The 14422-nt window shown below is 39.9% G+C and overlaps 1 protein-coding gene and 1 long non-coding RNA gene across 14 annotated transcripts in view; both read right to left on the bottom strand.

Annotated features, from left to right (window-relative positions):
- DMGDH (dimethylglycine dehydrogenase) overlaps positions 1-14422 on the bottom strand; it is a 164605-nt gene that overhangs the window by 47177 nt on the left and 103006 nt on the right. For 11 of the 13 annotated variants that reach the window (XM_086323110.1, XM_086323118.1, XM_086323112.1 and 8 more), the window contains 3 exons: positions 12181-12385; positions 5338-5586; positions 2475-2673 (listed from right to left, as the gene is read on the bottom strand). In XM_086323110.1, the coding sequence (XP_086179236.1) occupies positions 2475-2673; positions 5338-5586; positions 12181-12385 (653 nt within the window). The remainder of the gene's footprint in view (positions 1-2474; positions 2674-5337; positions 5587-12180; positions 12386-14422) is intronic. The other 2 variants (XM_086323119.1, XM_086323120.1) reach the window with 1 other exon arrangement.
- On the bottom strand, positions 3335-5329 carry LOC147365386 (uncharacterized). The gene is made up of 2 exons (XR_015135493.1): positions 4680-5329; positions 3335-3833 (listed from the first exon to the last, which is right to left on the bottom strand). It is a non-coding gene; the product is annotated as an uncharacterized LOC147365386 (long non-coding RNA).

Genomic DNA, 14422 nt, shown 5'->3' with positions numbered 1-14422 from the left:
ATGTTACGCAAAAATATGAGAAGCCCAAATAGATAAAACAATACTGAATAAGAATAAAGTTGGAAGAGTCATATTTCCCAGTTTCAGAACTTAGTGAAAAACTACCATAATCAAGGCAGCGTGGTACTGGCCTAAGAATAGACACACAGACTAAGGAATAAAATCGAAAGTCCAGGAATAAATCCATACTTATATGATAAACTGATTTTTTTACAAGGATGCTGTGGGACAATAAAAAAATAAATATTTGGCCTTTGTCCTCAGTTCCTGGCATAGAGCTCCTAACACTTTTGGAATTTATATTCTTTTGTATGCTACACTAACAGTTGGCTCCATGCAGAGGGGGCAGGGGAACCAGAAGGCTTCAGAATAGAGGCTGGCCACCAGAAGTTCAATCACCAGTGATCAGTGGTTTTAATCCATGGTGCCTATGTAATGAAGCTTCTACAACAACTTCCAAACCACGGCATTCCAAGAGCCTTTGGGTTGATGAATTGACTGAAGTGCTAGAAGATGATGCACCAGAGAGGCTCACGAAGGCCCTGCAGCAGGTCCTCCCTCCCAGACCTTGCCCTGCGCTCCCCTTCCATACACACTGCTCCTGAGCTGCATTCTGTAGAATAAGCAGGTAAAACTAAGTAAGTTTTTCTTGAGTTCTGAGAGTCATTCTAGTGAATTATCAAAACTGAGGAGGGGTTGTAGGAACCTCCAAATCTCTAGCCATTCAGTCAGAAGGACAGGTGATCCCTGGAAGTTGAAACTGGCATCTGAAGTGAGGATGCTTTTGTGAGACTGAGTCCTTAACTAGTGGGGTCTGCACCCTGAGAGTGAGCAGCAGATTTGAAGTGAAACTGTAGGACACTCAGTTGGTGTCAGAGAACTGGAGAACTAAGTGCTGGTGTCAGAAGCAACATCAGAAAAAAAGACATCACAGTGAGTAAAGAGCAGTCTTTCAACAAGTGATGCTGGGACAGTTGGCTATCCTCAAAAGAATCAAGCTGTGTACCTACCTCACAGCACATACAAAAATTAACTCGAGATTGATTAAAGACCTAAATGTAAGTGTTAAAACTATAAAACTCTTAGAAAAAAATAAAGGTATAAATCTTCATTAACTTGGATTAAACAATAGTTTCTTATACATGATATCAAAACTACATTCAAAAAAAGAAACACATACACATTTTGGACTTCATGGAAATTTAAAATTTTGTGCTTCAATGGATATCATCAAGAAAATTAAAAAACCCACAGAATGGGGAAAATTTTGCAAATCATGTACCAGATATGGGTCTTATATCTAGAATAAAGAACTTTTACAACTTAACAATAAAAAGACTAATAATCTAATTTCTTAAATGGGCGAAGTATACAAACAGACATTTCTCCAAAGAAGATGTAAGAGGGATGCACAAAAGAAACATTCCCACATGCACAGGCCTACGTATTGACTCTACAGGTGATTCCCTAGGCTCCCAGTTCCAGTATACCTTCCAGATTCATAGCTCCATCTGGTTTTCTACCTCTGGATGTTCTGAAGACTTAACACTGTCAAAAATTCAACTCATTATCTTCCTGGTTGTTGCTTCCTTTGACCTCAGCAACCACAGGAGTAAGTTGGAAAGGTTGCCATCATTTGCTCCTTTTCTCTCTCCCTTAAAACCTAATGCAATCTGTCATCAAATCTAAGTAATTTTGCTTCCTATCTCTCAGTCCCCACTGCTGCTTCCTTAGTTCAGACCCCAACCTCTCTACTGTCCTAGAAGAACAGCACCCCAAGCAGTCTTGTGCCTCTGGTCAGACTTCCCGCCTTGTTCTCAGCTCTAGCCCAGTGCCCAGCAGTAGACCTGGCACAAAGCTGGCCAATCACCAAACATCAGTTGAATAAATGTCCAAACAAAATGGGGAAGGAAAATAGAATATTAGAAACTGTGATCTGACAGTAAAATAGGCTTGACATTAATATTCACCAAATTAATGGGACAAAATGTTAGAGATGAAAGATCAAATGCGTAATGGAATCATAAATAGTAAGCAGCTTGAGTAATCATAAAGAAACAAATCATGTTGAACAAATATGAATTATGGTGAAAACTGCATCAGATATATTACACATTTGATATTTTAAATTATCTTTGTCATATTGTGTTATGAAAACATCCATGTAAAAGTGGGGCAAATTCATTTATCTGAACACTTCACAGCATGAAAGGAGACATAAATAATGGAAATGGCAAGAAATATGCAAAGGGAAAATTCCAGGAAATCACTGCCCGTCTGTGAACAAATCTATCAAACCTATACAAGTCAAAGTTTTAAGACTGAAAGTTTTTATTCCTTTCACGTCGTTGCTCATGAAAGGGAGAAAACTCTTCGCCTCTCCCCCGTTTTCCATTTTTGGCCTGAGATTATGGGGCAAGACTTCTCTAAAATATGTAACTCGAATCAGTGTTGAGTTACAGAGAGATACTCACCCGAAACCTACAGCCACCCAGTAGTTTCGGACCCCCTGGTGGGGCCCCACCATAGGCAGAATGTCAGGAGAATAGGTGATGGGACCGTTGACGATCCTGATGATGTCAGCCTTTTTCAAGACTGGAACCAAGTCCATGGCAGCTTCAACGTGTTCCATGATTCGGTCTAGATCAGACTCAAAGAGCTCCTTTCCAAAACCTGAAAAGAAATGCCAGTGTTCGGACAGAAAAGTAGAAATATCGTGTGACATCCCTAATATGTGGAATCTAAAAAGAAGTGATACAAATGAACTTATTTACAAAACAGAGACAGACTCACAGACTTAGAGAATGAACTTTAGGTTGCGGGGGGGTCAGGGGGCCGGGGAAGGGATCGTTAAGGAGTTTGGGATGTGCGTGTACACACTGCCTTATTTAAAGTGGATAACCAACAAGGACCTAGTGTATAGCACAGGGAACTCTGCTCAATGTTACGTGGCCTCCTGGATGGGAAGGGAGCATGGGGAAGAGTACACATGTATATGTATGTCTGAGTCCCTGTGCTGTCCACCTGAAGCTATCACAGTATTGTTTTCAGCTAGACTCCAGTACAAAATAAAAAGTTTAAAAAAAAGAAAAAAGAAATGTCATTGCGGTGAGGATACCACACCTGTCCTGACATGTGCTCCAAAGTGACTTAAATCCCTGAATCCAAGCTTGCATTTAGAGATGGTCTATAAGGAAGTTACTTTTCTTCTTTCTTTTTAAATTCTATGTTTGATATTTGATATCAGTAGATGAGTATTGTTATATTACCATATTATATACTGAGAATAATAGTTATTTCTTGAAACATTAAATCATGAAAGGTAACCTTTATAATAGAACATTTTATTTTATTCATATTAGCAGTTTCCAGTATTTAATCCAATCACAATTTTAAAAACCAACAATAACAACTTGGTTTGTCAAGAGAGATCTTTTATCCTTGAATTAACTATAAAATTCTGTTTCATCCTCTCAAGTAAGGGCAAATGGGAGTTTACAAAGTCATGTCAGGACACTGGGGATAAGTGGAAAACCACTTTAAGATGCAGATGATGGACTCCAGACACCTTTTAACTCTCAGTAGGGAAGGAATGGAAAGGAGGCCTCATTCTTCAAGCCCTGTGCCACACACACATCGAGGACTAGAACACTGGGGAGAGTCAAGGTCTTGGGACACAGTCGTCTCCTCCGTTGTGAAAGGCACCATGACTGGGGGCAGGGCCACGGATGAGCTGCTAGAAGAATGCCTCCAGCGGTGCTGGCGGCGTTCCGCACAGCAGCCAGCCAGCCGCTTCTTGCTCCTCTGTGGACAGTATGTCGGGTCAGGGAGGCCTGCAAATCATGCGGGTTAGACCCGAGCATGTGGGCACCCAGGGCCAGCCAACAATCTGGCTCTTCCTCCAACCAGAATTATTTAAATATTTCTTCAACATTTATGTGGCGGAGAGGCTGCCGGCACAGGGGAAGGACCTAGAGGTAGGCTCCCAGGTGGCAGCTCAGCCCTCCCTCTGGGATCGGAGCTACTCCCCTCAGGCCCAAGAGTGCAGAGCCCACTGTGCAAAGCCAAGCCCTTAACTGGCTGGCCTGACGTCTGTGGAAGGTAGTTTATCATGTGCAGTAACTGGGCAAAGATGTTCTTTGAAGACTAGGAGGGAGGGATTCATTCTGTAGCCCAAGCAGCTTATCAAAGTACAATTCCAGACAGCACTATTATCTGCATTTCTTCATACTCTCTATAATATTTTGTGCCAATGACATTTTAGCTCTGAAGAATTTATGCTTTTGAACTGTGGTGTTGGAGAAGACTCTTGAGAGTCCCTTGGACTGCAAGGAGATCCAACCAGTCCATTCTGAAGGAGATCAGCCCTGGGACTTCTTTGGAAGGAATGATGCTAAAGCTGAAACTCCAGTACTTTGGCCACCTCATGTGAAGAGTTGACTCATTGGAAAAGACTCTGATGCTGGGAGGGATTGGGGGCAGGAGGAGAAGGGGATGACAAAGGATGAGATGGCTGGATGGCATCACTGACTCGATGGACATGAGTCTGAGTGAACTCCAGGAGTTGGTGATGGACAGGGAGGCCTGGCGTGCTGCGATTCATGGGGTCGCAAAGAGTCGGACACGACTGAGCGACTGAACTGAACTGAACTGAACTGATAGATTAAAACCCAACATACCTGCTTAGGTGACCCAATCCTTCATCTGGCTTTGCAGAAAAGTTTCATGAAAAAATTAAAAAAAAAAAAAGTAAATAAATACAACAGGTTCTTTTCTCCCTTACAGAACTTGAAAGAGAAACTATGGTACCTCCAGAGTTAGCAAGGAGGCCTAAGCTTTTTCCACATCCATTTATGCAGCATGAGACAGCTTCAGTTCGCAGTTCAACCTATCCTGTTCTGCTGTAGATTTCAAGGCTTTCATTCTTAACAGGCTGCATGCCTATCTCTGATACCTGTTGTGTTACCAACTGACAAAGCACAAGAGGAGCTGTGTACAAATCTAAAAACTAAACCAAGTAAGCAGAGGAGTGAGAAGGAAGTGGGGAGGCAGGAGGTTGGTGTGGCCAGGTAAAAATTACCTGGGGCTTTCCAAAGCAGAGGGGAGAACTTTTTTTCAGCCTTTCTACAACCAACTCTCTTTCCTTACTCCCTGCTGTGATTGTTCAAAGGGATATGAGAACAGAATTTACCTCAAAGCCCTCACCTCCAATGTTCCAGGTTATCTATTTGATAGTCTACTATCATGGTGTCATCTCATTCTACAAACAACCCAGAGCAATGGGAAGGACAACATATATGTGTCTGACCTGCACACGCCTCTATCTGCGGAACCCACCTGGAGGGACTCCACTGGTGACCCATGAGTCCTGAACCTTCATTTTCTCCTGACTTTCATATGGACCAAACAAAAGCCCATCCCTTTCCTGTCGGAGGTAAAATGATCCTTCCAGGTCACGGAGCACCGGGAGTTCTCGCTTTAAAGCTTTCACTTCAGGGATGGTCGATGTGATAATATATTGATGTTGAACTGGAATGAGAGGATGTTCCAGTCCAATCATCTTACCTACTTCACGAGCCCAAAATCCTGAAATAAGAAAAAGTATTAGAAGATGTCACTTCACATAAAAATGTACCACAGATGCCATTGATATGGCTATTTCAATTAAAATAAAATATTTAGAAGAATTCAGTACTCATGGCAAAGTCTAAAGAACGTCATAACAACACCAATGAACTTATCCATGATACAGAGATAGACTCATTGGCATAAAGAACAGACTTGTGGATGCCAAGGTAGGGGAGGGACTGAAGGGGAGTTTGGGGTTAGTAGATGCAAACTGGTGTGTATAGGATGGATGAACAACAAGGTTTTACTGTATAACACAGGGAACTATATTCAATAACCTGTGGTAAACCATAATGGAAAAGAATATGAAAAAGAGTATATGTGTGTATATGTGTATATACATATATAACTGAATCACTTTGCTGTACAGAATTAATTAGCCCAACTTTGAAATTCAACTATACTTCCTTAAAATTAATTTTTAAGAAATGAATGTCCATAACAACTTTAAACTTTTTGTCATTGCAAAACTGAATGGGGGAAGAGAAGACAATATTTTATACCACCCCAGAGTTCTGAAGAATCTAAGGGAACTCCATTCCTGAAAAAGTATTTTGCCTATAAGCAAAGGTATGGGGGAAAAAATTCTTTGAAGGAAAAAATAAACAACCCAAATAAATAAAATGTCACAAATATTAAAAAGACAGTAATGGACTGACCTTACTTGTATAACAGGGAGGTCAGGCAATGAAAGAGACCCCGTGTAGCTGTGATCAGCAGAATAATATGCATAATAAAACCCTGCTAGTCAGCCCTCTATCCCCCAGACTTTCCTCTCTTCAAATCCTGGGAGCCTAAAATTCTACAAATACAGAATTGTTCTGTCAACTTAAAATTTGAAAATGTATATACTTTGGGAAAGATAACAACTTAAGTTCTCTGTTATATTAAAAGTTTAGTTTGGATATGTTTGTAAGACCCTTTATTGCAAAGGCAGAAGGCATCTTGAGCAGGAGGGAGGTAGTGCCCCAGCAAAGGGGAGTGGGCCCATAGGTAAGTGAGCATTCTCACAACCTGCTTCTCCCTTCACAGTGTGCACGGGAGCATTGTGCACTAATATTAGTAACTAATATTACTTTTTTCTAATTGCAAAAGACAGAACCAGATAAGTTGTGGCGGAAAGGACCCTTGATTCTCTCCCCTCCTCAGTGACTCTTCAGTCTACAGATGTGGAGCTAAAGTCCAAAATGATAAGGAGACATGCCCAAGCTCATACTGGGAGACTCTGGAGTGGTCACATCTTATTGGTTTTCTGGCTACAGAAAGACTATTCTAAAAATCTGAGACATATTCAACTGAATAAAGGTATTTTAGAACCTAAAATGACAAAAACAATTATTTGTCAGGGATACAGGGCCACCTGACCCACCAATGATTTACTGAGGGGATGGTGGGTCCTGTTTGCTTGTTTCATAATAATGTTGAATGATCATTCTAATGATTAGGGAATCTTCCCCAAGTTATTTCTTTAGAGGTTGCATTCTCTGAACTTTTAACTATTTCTGGGTGTTGTTGTTGGTTATCTTTTTGGTGGGGGCAACCTGGTAAGGAGTCCTGAAGTCTCTGTCACTATGAAGTTCAGAGCCAGACACAAATTATCAATCAAATATGAAAACCCTGATGGTGTTCTCTTATGTGACATCCAAACATCACTCTTGGATTCTCTTGTTTTGTTTTAGCCTAACAGCTAAGCTGGTCATACTTGGATAACAGAAATGGGTGTCCATTTGCAAACCAAAAATCTTACCTGGGGGCATTAGAGCTGCCTGCTGGTCTTTGAATAATTTAAAGATTTAATTTATTCTTGTTAATAGAAAGATGTAGATTATCAATATCAAGACTTTGCAGGATAATATAGTAAAGCCACATGTTCTAGTTATATGCACTGGAGCGGTTTTAAAACATAAAAAGCCAAAATATTTAGCCTAGCATTTCAAACCACTGCAGTAATTAATAAGCTCATTTCAATTAAAAACAAAAATTAAAGAAAATAAATTCTGTCCTACTCAAACATATTTACAAATTTCTGAACCTAATTGTTTGCTTGTTAATATACTTCATCATTAAAATAAAGTGGAAATGTATGTATAAGCATCATATAACTATCTTACTCCAAATCCCATAGCAAGCCCTACACTGTCTTCCCCTACACTGTGGTGATGTTTGTTGGCATTCTCTTCCTCTATATGTCAATCAAGTTAACCTAAATCTTGCCAGGATTACATGTTAACCCTTGCTAGATCACCCACTGACCAAGTTCAAAGGGAAGAGAAACAAGTGTGGAGGAATCTTCTATAATCTACCATTATCATCGGAAAAACATAGAAGAGTCAATAAAAATGATCATTAGAAATGGCTTCCATTTTAAAAATGCAGTGATTAATAGAAATGGAGTTTAAATGAACAGTACGGGTTTGTGGACAAGTTTACTTCTAGTAGATGGTTTATACAGTGACATTCTCTGAGGCAAAGCCTGGACAAAATTAAGCACTTCTTTTTGGCTGAATACTGGACTTCATGTTGGCATGACCCAGTCACATTTCTGATTTACCGTGTTAGGAAAATTCTGAAGTAAAATTTACAGTGTTAACTTGGGCTTAATGAGTAGATTGGAAATGAGGTCAAGAGAAACATTCATCATCAGGCATCACAGCAAATAGCTCCTGCCCTTGCCTTTGAGCTGCTCTGGAGCTCAGGTTGGATCCCCAAGGATCTGAACAAAGCTGTGTTCAGAGCAACGTTAAAGGCAGGTTAGCCTATTGCACACCAAGAGGTCAGCAGGGTGAGAAACAGTTCCTCAGCTCTGCTTGCTCAACAAAAAGCTTCCCACATTCCCTCTTCTGAAGGAACAAGATATACAGGAAACACTGATATAACAGTGTTTCTCAAAAGATATTTACAGTCCATCTGATACGACAGTATAGTACTACCTGGAGCCTTGTTTAAAATACCGCTTCCTAGCCAGACCACCTGGGAAACTTCTCATGGTGACTCTTATGTACCTAGCTTGAAAACCAAGCTCTGTGGGAAGTCAGGTTACCAGCAGAATGTATGCTGAATGACCACAGAGCAACTGAAAGGAGCGGGGAAATCTTAAGGCGGGTACCAAGAAGCTATACACCCAATGCTAGTGTTTCCCAGACCAGGGCATAGGTCTTCCAGGAAATAATTATAGTAATCAAAATTATTATCATTATTCTACTGAATTTGTTTAGTGCTTTCTATGTGGTTTAGTGGCTAAGTTGTGTCCAACTCTTTGCGCCCCCATGGACTATAGCCTGTCAGGCTCCTTTGTCCATGGGATTTCCCCAGGCAAGAATACTGGAGTGGGTTGCCATTTCCTTCTCCAGGGGATCTTCCCCATCCAGGGATGGAACCTGGGTCTCCTGCATTGCAGGCAGATTCTTTACCAACTAAGCCACTAGGGAAGTCTCTTATCTGGGTACTTCGCATTATTAGCTCATTTACTGATCATAACAACTTGTTGAGATGGCAATTAGTGTTCTTGCCTGGAGAATTCCATGGACAGAGGAGCTTGCCAGGTTACAGTCCATGGGGTCTCAAACAGTCAGACATGACTAACACTTTCACACACATCTGTTTTACAAATGGGCAATTTTCCCAGGTCACACAGCTGGCAATAATGTGTCTCTGGTCAAGAGAGCCCCACTGCCCTGGACAGTGCTGGAGATACATCAGCAAACTGAAAAATTTTTGCTTTTAGACTTCCCTTTTCATGGTATCCTGAAGACTTGGCAGCCTCCCATGGTTATGGTGCAGTTGAGTAACTAATAGCGGCCTTTACATCTTTTACATTTTGGTTCTATTTCCAATCTATATCCCAGTGATGTTAATTAGGTTTCAGAGCTGCCAGAAGGCTAGCTCTGAAATTTATGAGACATCTTGGTCTCACCAAATAACTCTGGGAAACATTCCATCAGACACACATTCTAAATCATGTCAGTACAATGCCTTCTGCAGATGGTTGCTTTTATTCATAAAATCAATCATTGCTAGCTTGAAGAACAGAAGAGGGTATATCCAAAACTTCACCCCCAATTGCTAAGGCTTACATTTAGGGGAACCTCCATACTTTAGAAAGGTGTTTTTAAAAAAACAGACTCCTCCATACCTTCCACAGACTACTAATATGTGATAAGTTAGATTTTCTCCAATAATGTTTGCCAATAGAAGAAAAGATGGAGAAGAAAAGGGGGGAAAAAAAAAGATATGGGGCTGAGATGTGATCTGAATGGCATAAAGAACTGAGAATTGAGACAACACAGTTCTTTGTATGGCTTCCCAGGAGGCTCAGTGTAAAGAATCTGCCTGCCAATGCAAGAGAAGCAGATTCAATCCCTGGGTTGGGAAGAGTCTCTGGAGAAGGAAACGGCAACCCACTCCAGTATTCTTGCCTGGGAAATCCCATGGACAGAGGAGCCTGGTGGCCTGCAGTCCAAGGGGTCGCAAAGAGTCAGACACGACTGACCAACCAAGTGCACAAGCACACAGTTCTTCATACAACTGTGAACAAGGAGCTACCTGGAGTTATCAAGACCTGAGGATGGAACTCAGATGTGGCTGAGTTAAAGGCATCAGGAGCAAAGGCATTCAGAAGCAGGACATCTGAAGAACAGTTTTTCTGATGCTGCTCTGGGATTTGCTTTTTGAGGCCAGCACCAGAAATATTTCTCCAGGACCTCCTGCTCTTGTTCTCCTCTGCCCAGGCCACCCCACAGGATTGCACAGCTGCACAGAATACCTCATTTGGTAACCAATGTCCTAGACTTAGGTCAGATCTCTTTGGAAATTATTCTTTCTCTTCAATGATTCCTTATTCCTCACAAATTGTGCTTTAGAAAAAAGAAATATTATGATGGCAATGAATTGTATGAATAAATATTTATCCATTTTAGGAAAATAAGAGATAAATGTGTTAAATTAAGGTCTTCTATGTTATTTCTCAAAACAGTTAAGAGCATGTGGCTGCCTGAACCATTGTGTAAGAAAAATCATGGGGTTTGTCCAAGTCTCTCTGAAATGAGTTCAGTGATCAATGAGCAATGTCTGTCACAGGTGCTGGATAAGAAGTCAGAGAATGTCTGTTTAGTATTTACTATCACTATGAAAACTGTCAAATGTTTTTAGAGGCTGAATTCATGAGACCATAAAGAAAGTTGCAAGATGACAAAGAATTTTTGCTACTTGGAAAAAGAGAAGGAACAGTTTTATTGCCTTAGATCTTCTGGCAGAATTTAGACCAGGTGTGCCCAAGGACAGTGATGGGGGGCGGGGGAGGGTTGGAGGGAGTTCCTGATGGAGATTTCCTTGGGGGCGGGGCAAGTGAAGTTCAAAAACAAAGCAATGCTTTTGCTTTTATTTTTTAGGCAAGTCATCTTACATTATTTAGAATTTCAAATGATGGCAAAGAATGAGATTTTTATGCTTTACAAATGGGAGCATGGATTGGAAAGAGTCAGAAATACTAACATAAACTCTTAAATATTGAAGACATTACTTTTTCCAGGGTCACTAAAAATGTTTTGTTAAAAAAATAACATCAAACAGAAGATACAATCTAAAGGAAAGAATCCTAAGAGTACTTGCTTCTGGCATGTTCTCATGGCATATAATCTGATCTGATAAATAATAAAGGTTGTTTTCACTTTGTAAATATAAGCAATGACTCAAAGAGCAGACCATGAGAAAATCAACAGCTGCCTCATGCTTATTTTAGGTTTTAAATTAACCATTATGTACCATAGGTAAATATAAATTATTATCCCAGGTTAGACTGCACAAGCAGTTTCATTTGCACAATAATTTATTTTTAGTGTGTTATTTGAAAATTACTTCATAGGCGAAGGACCTGATAGAAAGTATGTTAACTCAAGAATCCAAAGACCCAGGTTCAAGTCCTGGTTTTGACACAACTGTCATTTTGCCAATTAGCATAATTGTCACTTTGCAATAAACATAAACTTCTTGGACTTTGATCTTCACAGATGGAAGATGAGTGAGTTGTTAGATTATCTCAAATATCCCTTTTGGCTTCAACATTCTGAGTCTAAATTGTAACAGAGCATACTAAAGAAAAGATTATGCAATACATTTAATGAGTTAAAAGTTTTTTGAATAGAGTCAAGTAATCAAAATGGATGAGAAAGGATACAAATGATCAAATTTGCTCTAAAAATCAAAAAGACAATGCTCATGAATTTGAACATTAGAATTTGGTTATTATTGTAAAGAAGGCAAAAATTTAGGAAGGAAAAAGAAGCATAGTTTGGCAAAATATGACCCAGAACAGAATAAGATGGAAAACCAACTTCTTATGGATAACCAAGGGCAGCATCATATCTCACATATGAAGAACAAGGTGATGGAGGGAGAGATTTGTAGCTCAGAAACAGACAAAATGTTCAACATGAGAGCATCACAGTGTTTCATAACAATGTTTAGAGTATAAAACATTACTTTATAGCTAAATATCTTATTTCTTTGCCACTTGAAAAAAAAAAACAAAAACCCACTATTGGAAAAGATGCTTACCTGCAGCATTCACAATTCTATTTGCTCTCATAGATCCATGTGGTGTTTCAACATCCCATGTTCCATCTGACCTTGGTTTCAAAGAAGTCACTGGGGCAGGATATTTTAAAAGGGCACCATATTTCCTAGCCCCAGCCGCCAGGGCCATAGTTAGAGAGTACGGATCAATGTGACCATCTCCAGGATTATACAGTCCAGCTAAAATCTAAATGGATCATACAAGAGTCAATATTCAACTGAATTTATATATATATACTCACTCACTATCCTGCCAGCAAATACTTAGTAAAGCTTAACTTTAAAAATGCATCGTGGCATCAGATTGCTCCATCTTCACTTTATTTTCCTTGTCCAAGGTCAGACCTAGGTAGGAATCACATTTAGAGCCAAGTAAACAAGCTATTTGAAAGAAGTTTGCAATTGTCTCCAACATTCATTCTTGCCTCCCCTAGAAAGCAATGGAAGACAAATGTTTTTTAGACACATAACCACTAAGAACAAAGAGTGTCCAATAGCTGGCAGCCATTCGTTCCAGCTGGTAACTGAAACTGTTACAAAATTCTGGTCAATGAAATGCAAATGAAAGTATCACAGTCACATGAATCATTTTTAAAAAACAACTGGCATATGCCTCTTGTCCCTTCTTTGTCCCTTCCTCCACCCTGCTGCCTGTGAGGCAGACACGATGGTTGGTGCTCTAGCTGCCATCCTGGAATAAGAACAAAAGAGCCACACCCTAGGAATGGCAGAGCAGTGATTTAGAAGGCAACTGGGTCCCTGAAGCCTTCATGGAGAAGAGTCACCATTCAAGCCCTGGACTACCTAAATAAAAGAGAAATAAACACCTATCTTGTCTAAGCATTATTATTTTGGTTTCTGACATCTGTAGTCAAATCTAATACTAATTGATCAGTTATTTATATTTAATTATTTAATATTATTAATAAATTCACATGTTAAATATATAACTGGTATCGGGGAAATGTGTACTTGATTCAATCATTAAACAACTTGTTCTTAAATACCTACTTTGTGTTAGGGCTTGAGATACTGAGGGAGAAACAAAGAAGAATCCAGCTCAGATGAAACAAGGAGGGAGCAATGAACTATATAGTTAGTTCTCACCTATTCAACAAAAATCTATTAAGCACCAAGTATGGGCAAGAGGCTTTCGTCAATTTTTTTTTCCTGCATCTATTGAGATGATCATGTGTTTTTTATCCTTTATTCTATTTATCCAAAGTTACATTGATTGATTTTTCAGATGTTAAAACTAACCCGGCATAAGGGATAAATTCCACTTGGTTATGCTAAAGAATCTTTTTTTTATAAGTTGCTGAATTCAATTGGCTAGTATTTTGTTGAGGATTTTTACATCAGTATTCATAAGAGATACAGGTCTTTCTTTTCTCATGACATCTTTGTCTAGTTTTGGTATACATTCTGGCCTCATAGACTAAGTTGGAAAGGGTTCACTTCTCTTCTATTTTTGGAAGACTTTGTGAAGAATTGTAGTAATTCTTTAATGTCTGGGCCCAGTGAAGCCATCTGGGGCCCAGCTTTCCTTTGTGGGAAGTTTTGGATTACTAATCCAATCTCTGGTTACAGGTTTAGTGCAAGAGAATTTTTATTTCAATGGCATTTGTATTATTGTAAACTTCTAAATATCACTTGTCTTCCCTGGTTAGTCAGATGGTAAAGAAACTGCCTACAATGCAGGTCGGGAAGAACCGCTGGAGAAGGGAATGGCAGTCCACTCCAGCATTCTTGCTTGGAGAATTCCATAGACAGAGGAGCCTGGTGGGCTCCAGTCCATGGAGTTGCAAAGAGTCAGACAAGACTGAGTGACTAACACACACACACACACACACACACACACATATCACACTGGTCTTTTATAATGGATATGTCCTTATGCAGTGATCCTCTATCTATTTGATTTGGAACCCTGCCCATATGCAGAGAATACTCTTCCCACATATTTCCACTGCCTAATTTTCTTGAGAAAAATCTGTGATGGTGAGGACTTGCAGCAAAGCACCCCAAGATTGACATATAAACAGAATATGCTTCCTAGTAGTCGTGGCAGAATGTTAATGCATACGATGCGATGCAACACCAAACTGCCATCGCACTAGAAACACACAAAACTATAGACAAGGGAGTGCAGCAACCTGTAAAGACTCCCAGAGGCAAACAACCCCAGCTCCCAGATCAAAGCCATGAACTCTCTTGGATCAGA

This window comes from Bos grunniens, chromosome 10 (assembly GCF_055505025.1).
Source record: "Bos grunniens cultivar Pamir isolate PY7600 chromosome 10, Bosgru_T2T1.0, whole genome shotgun sequence".
NCBI classification, from domain to species: domain Eukaryota; kingdom Metazoa; phylum Chordata; class Mammalia; order Artiodactyla; family Bovidae; genus Bos; species Bos grunniens.
The sequence above is the reverse complement of the archived record's forward strand: the minus strand, read 5'-3'. Positions and strand labels throughout refer to the sequence as shown.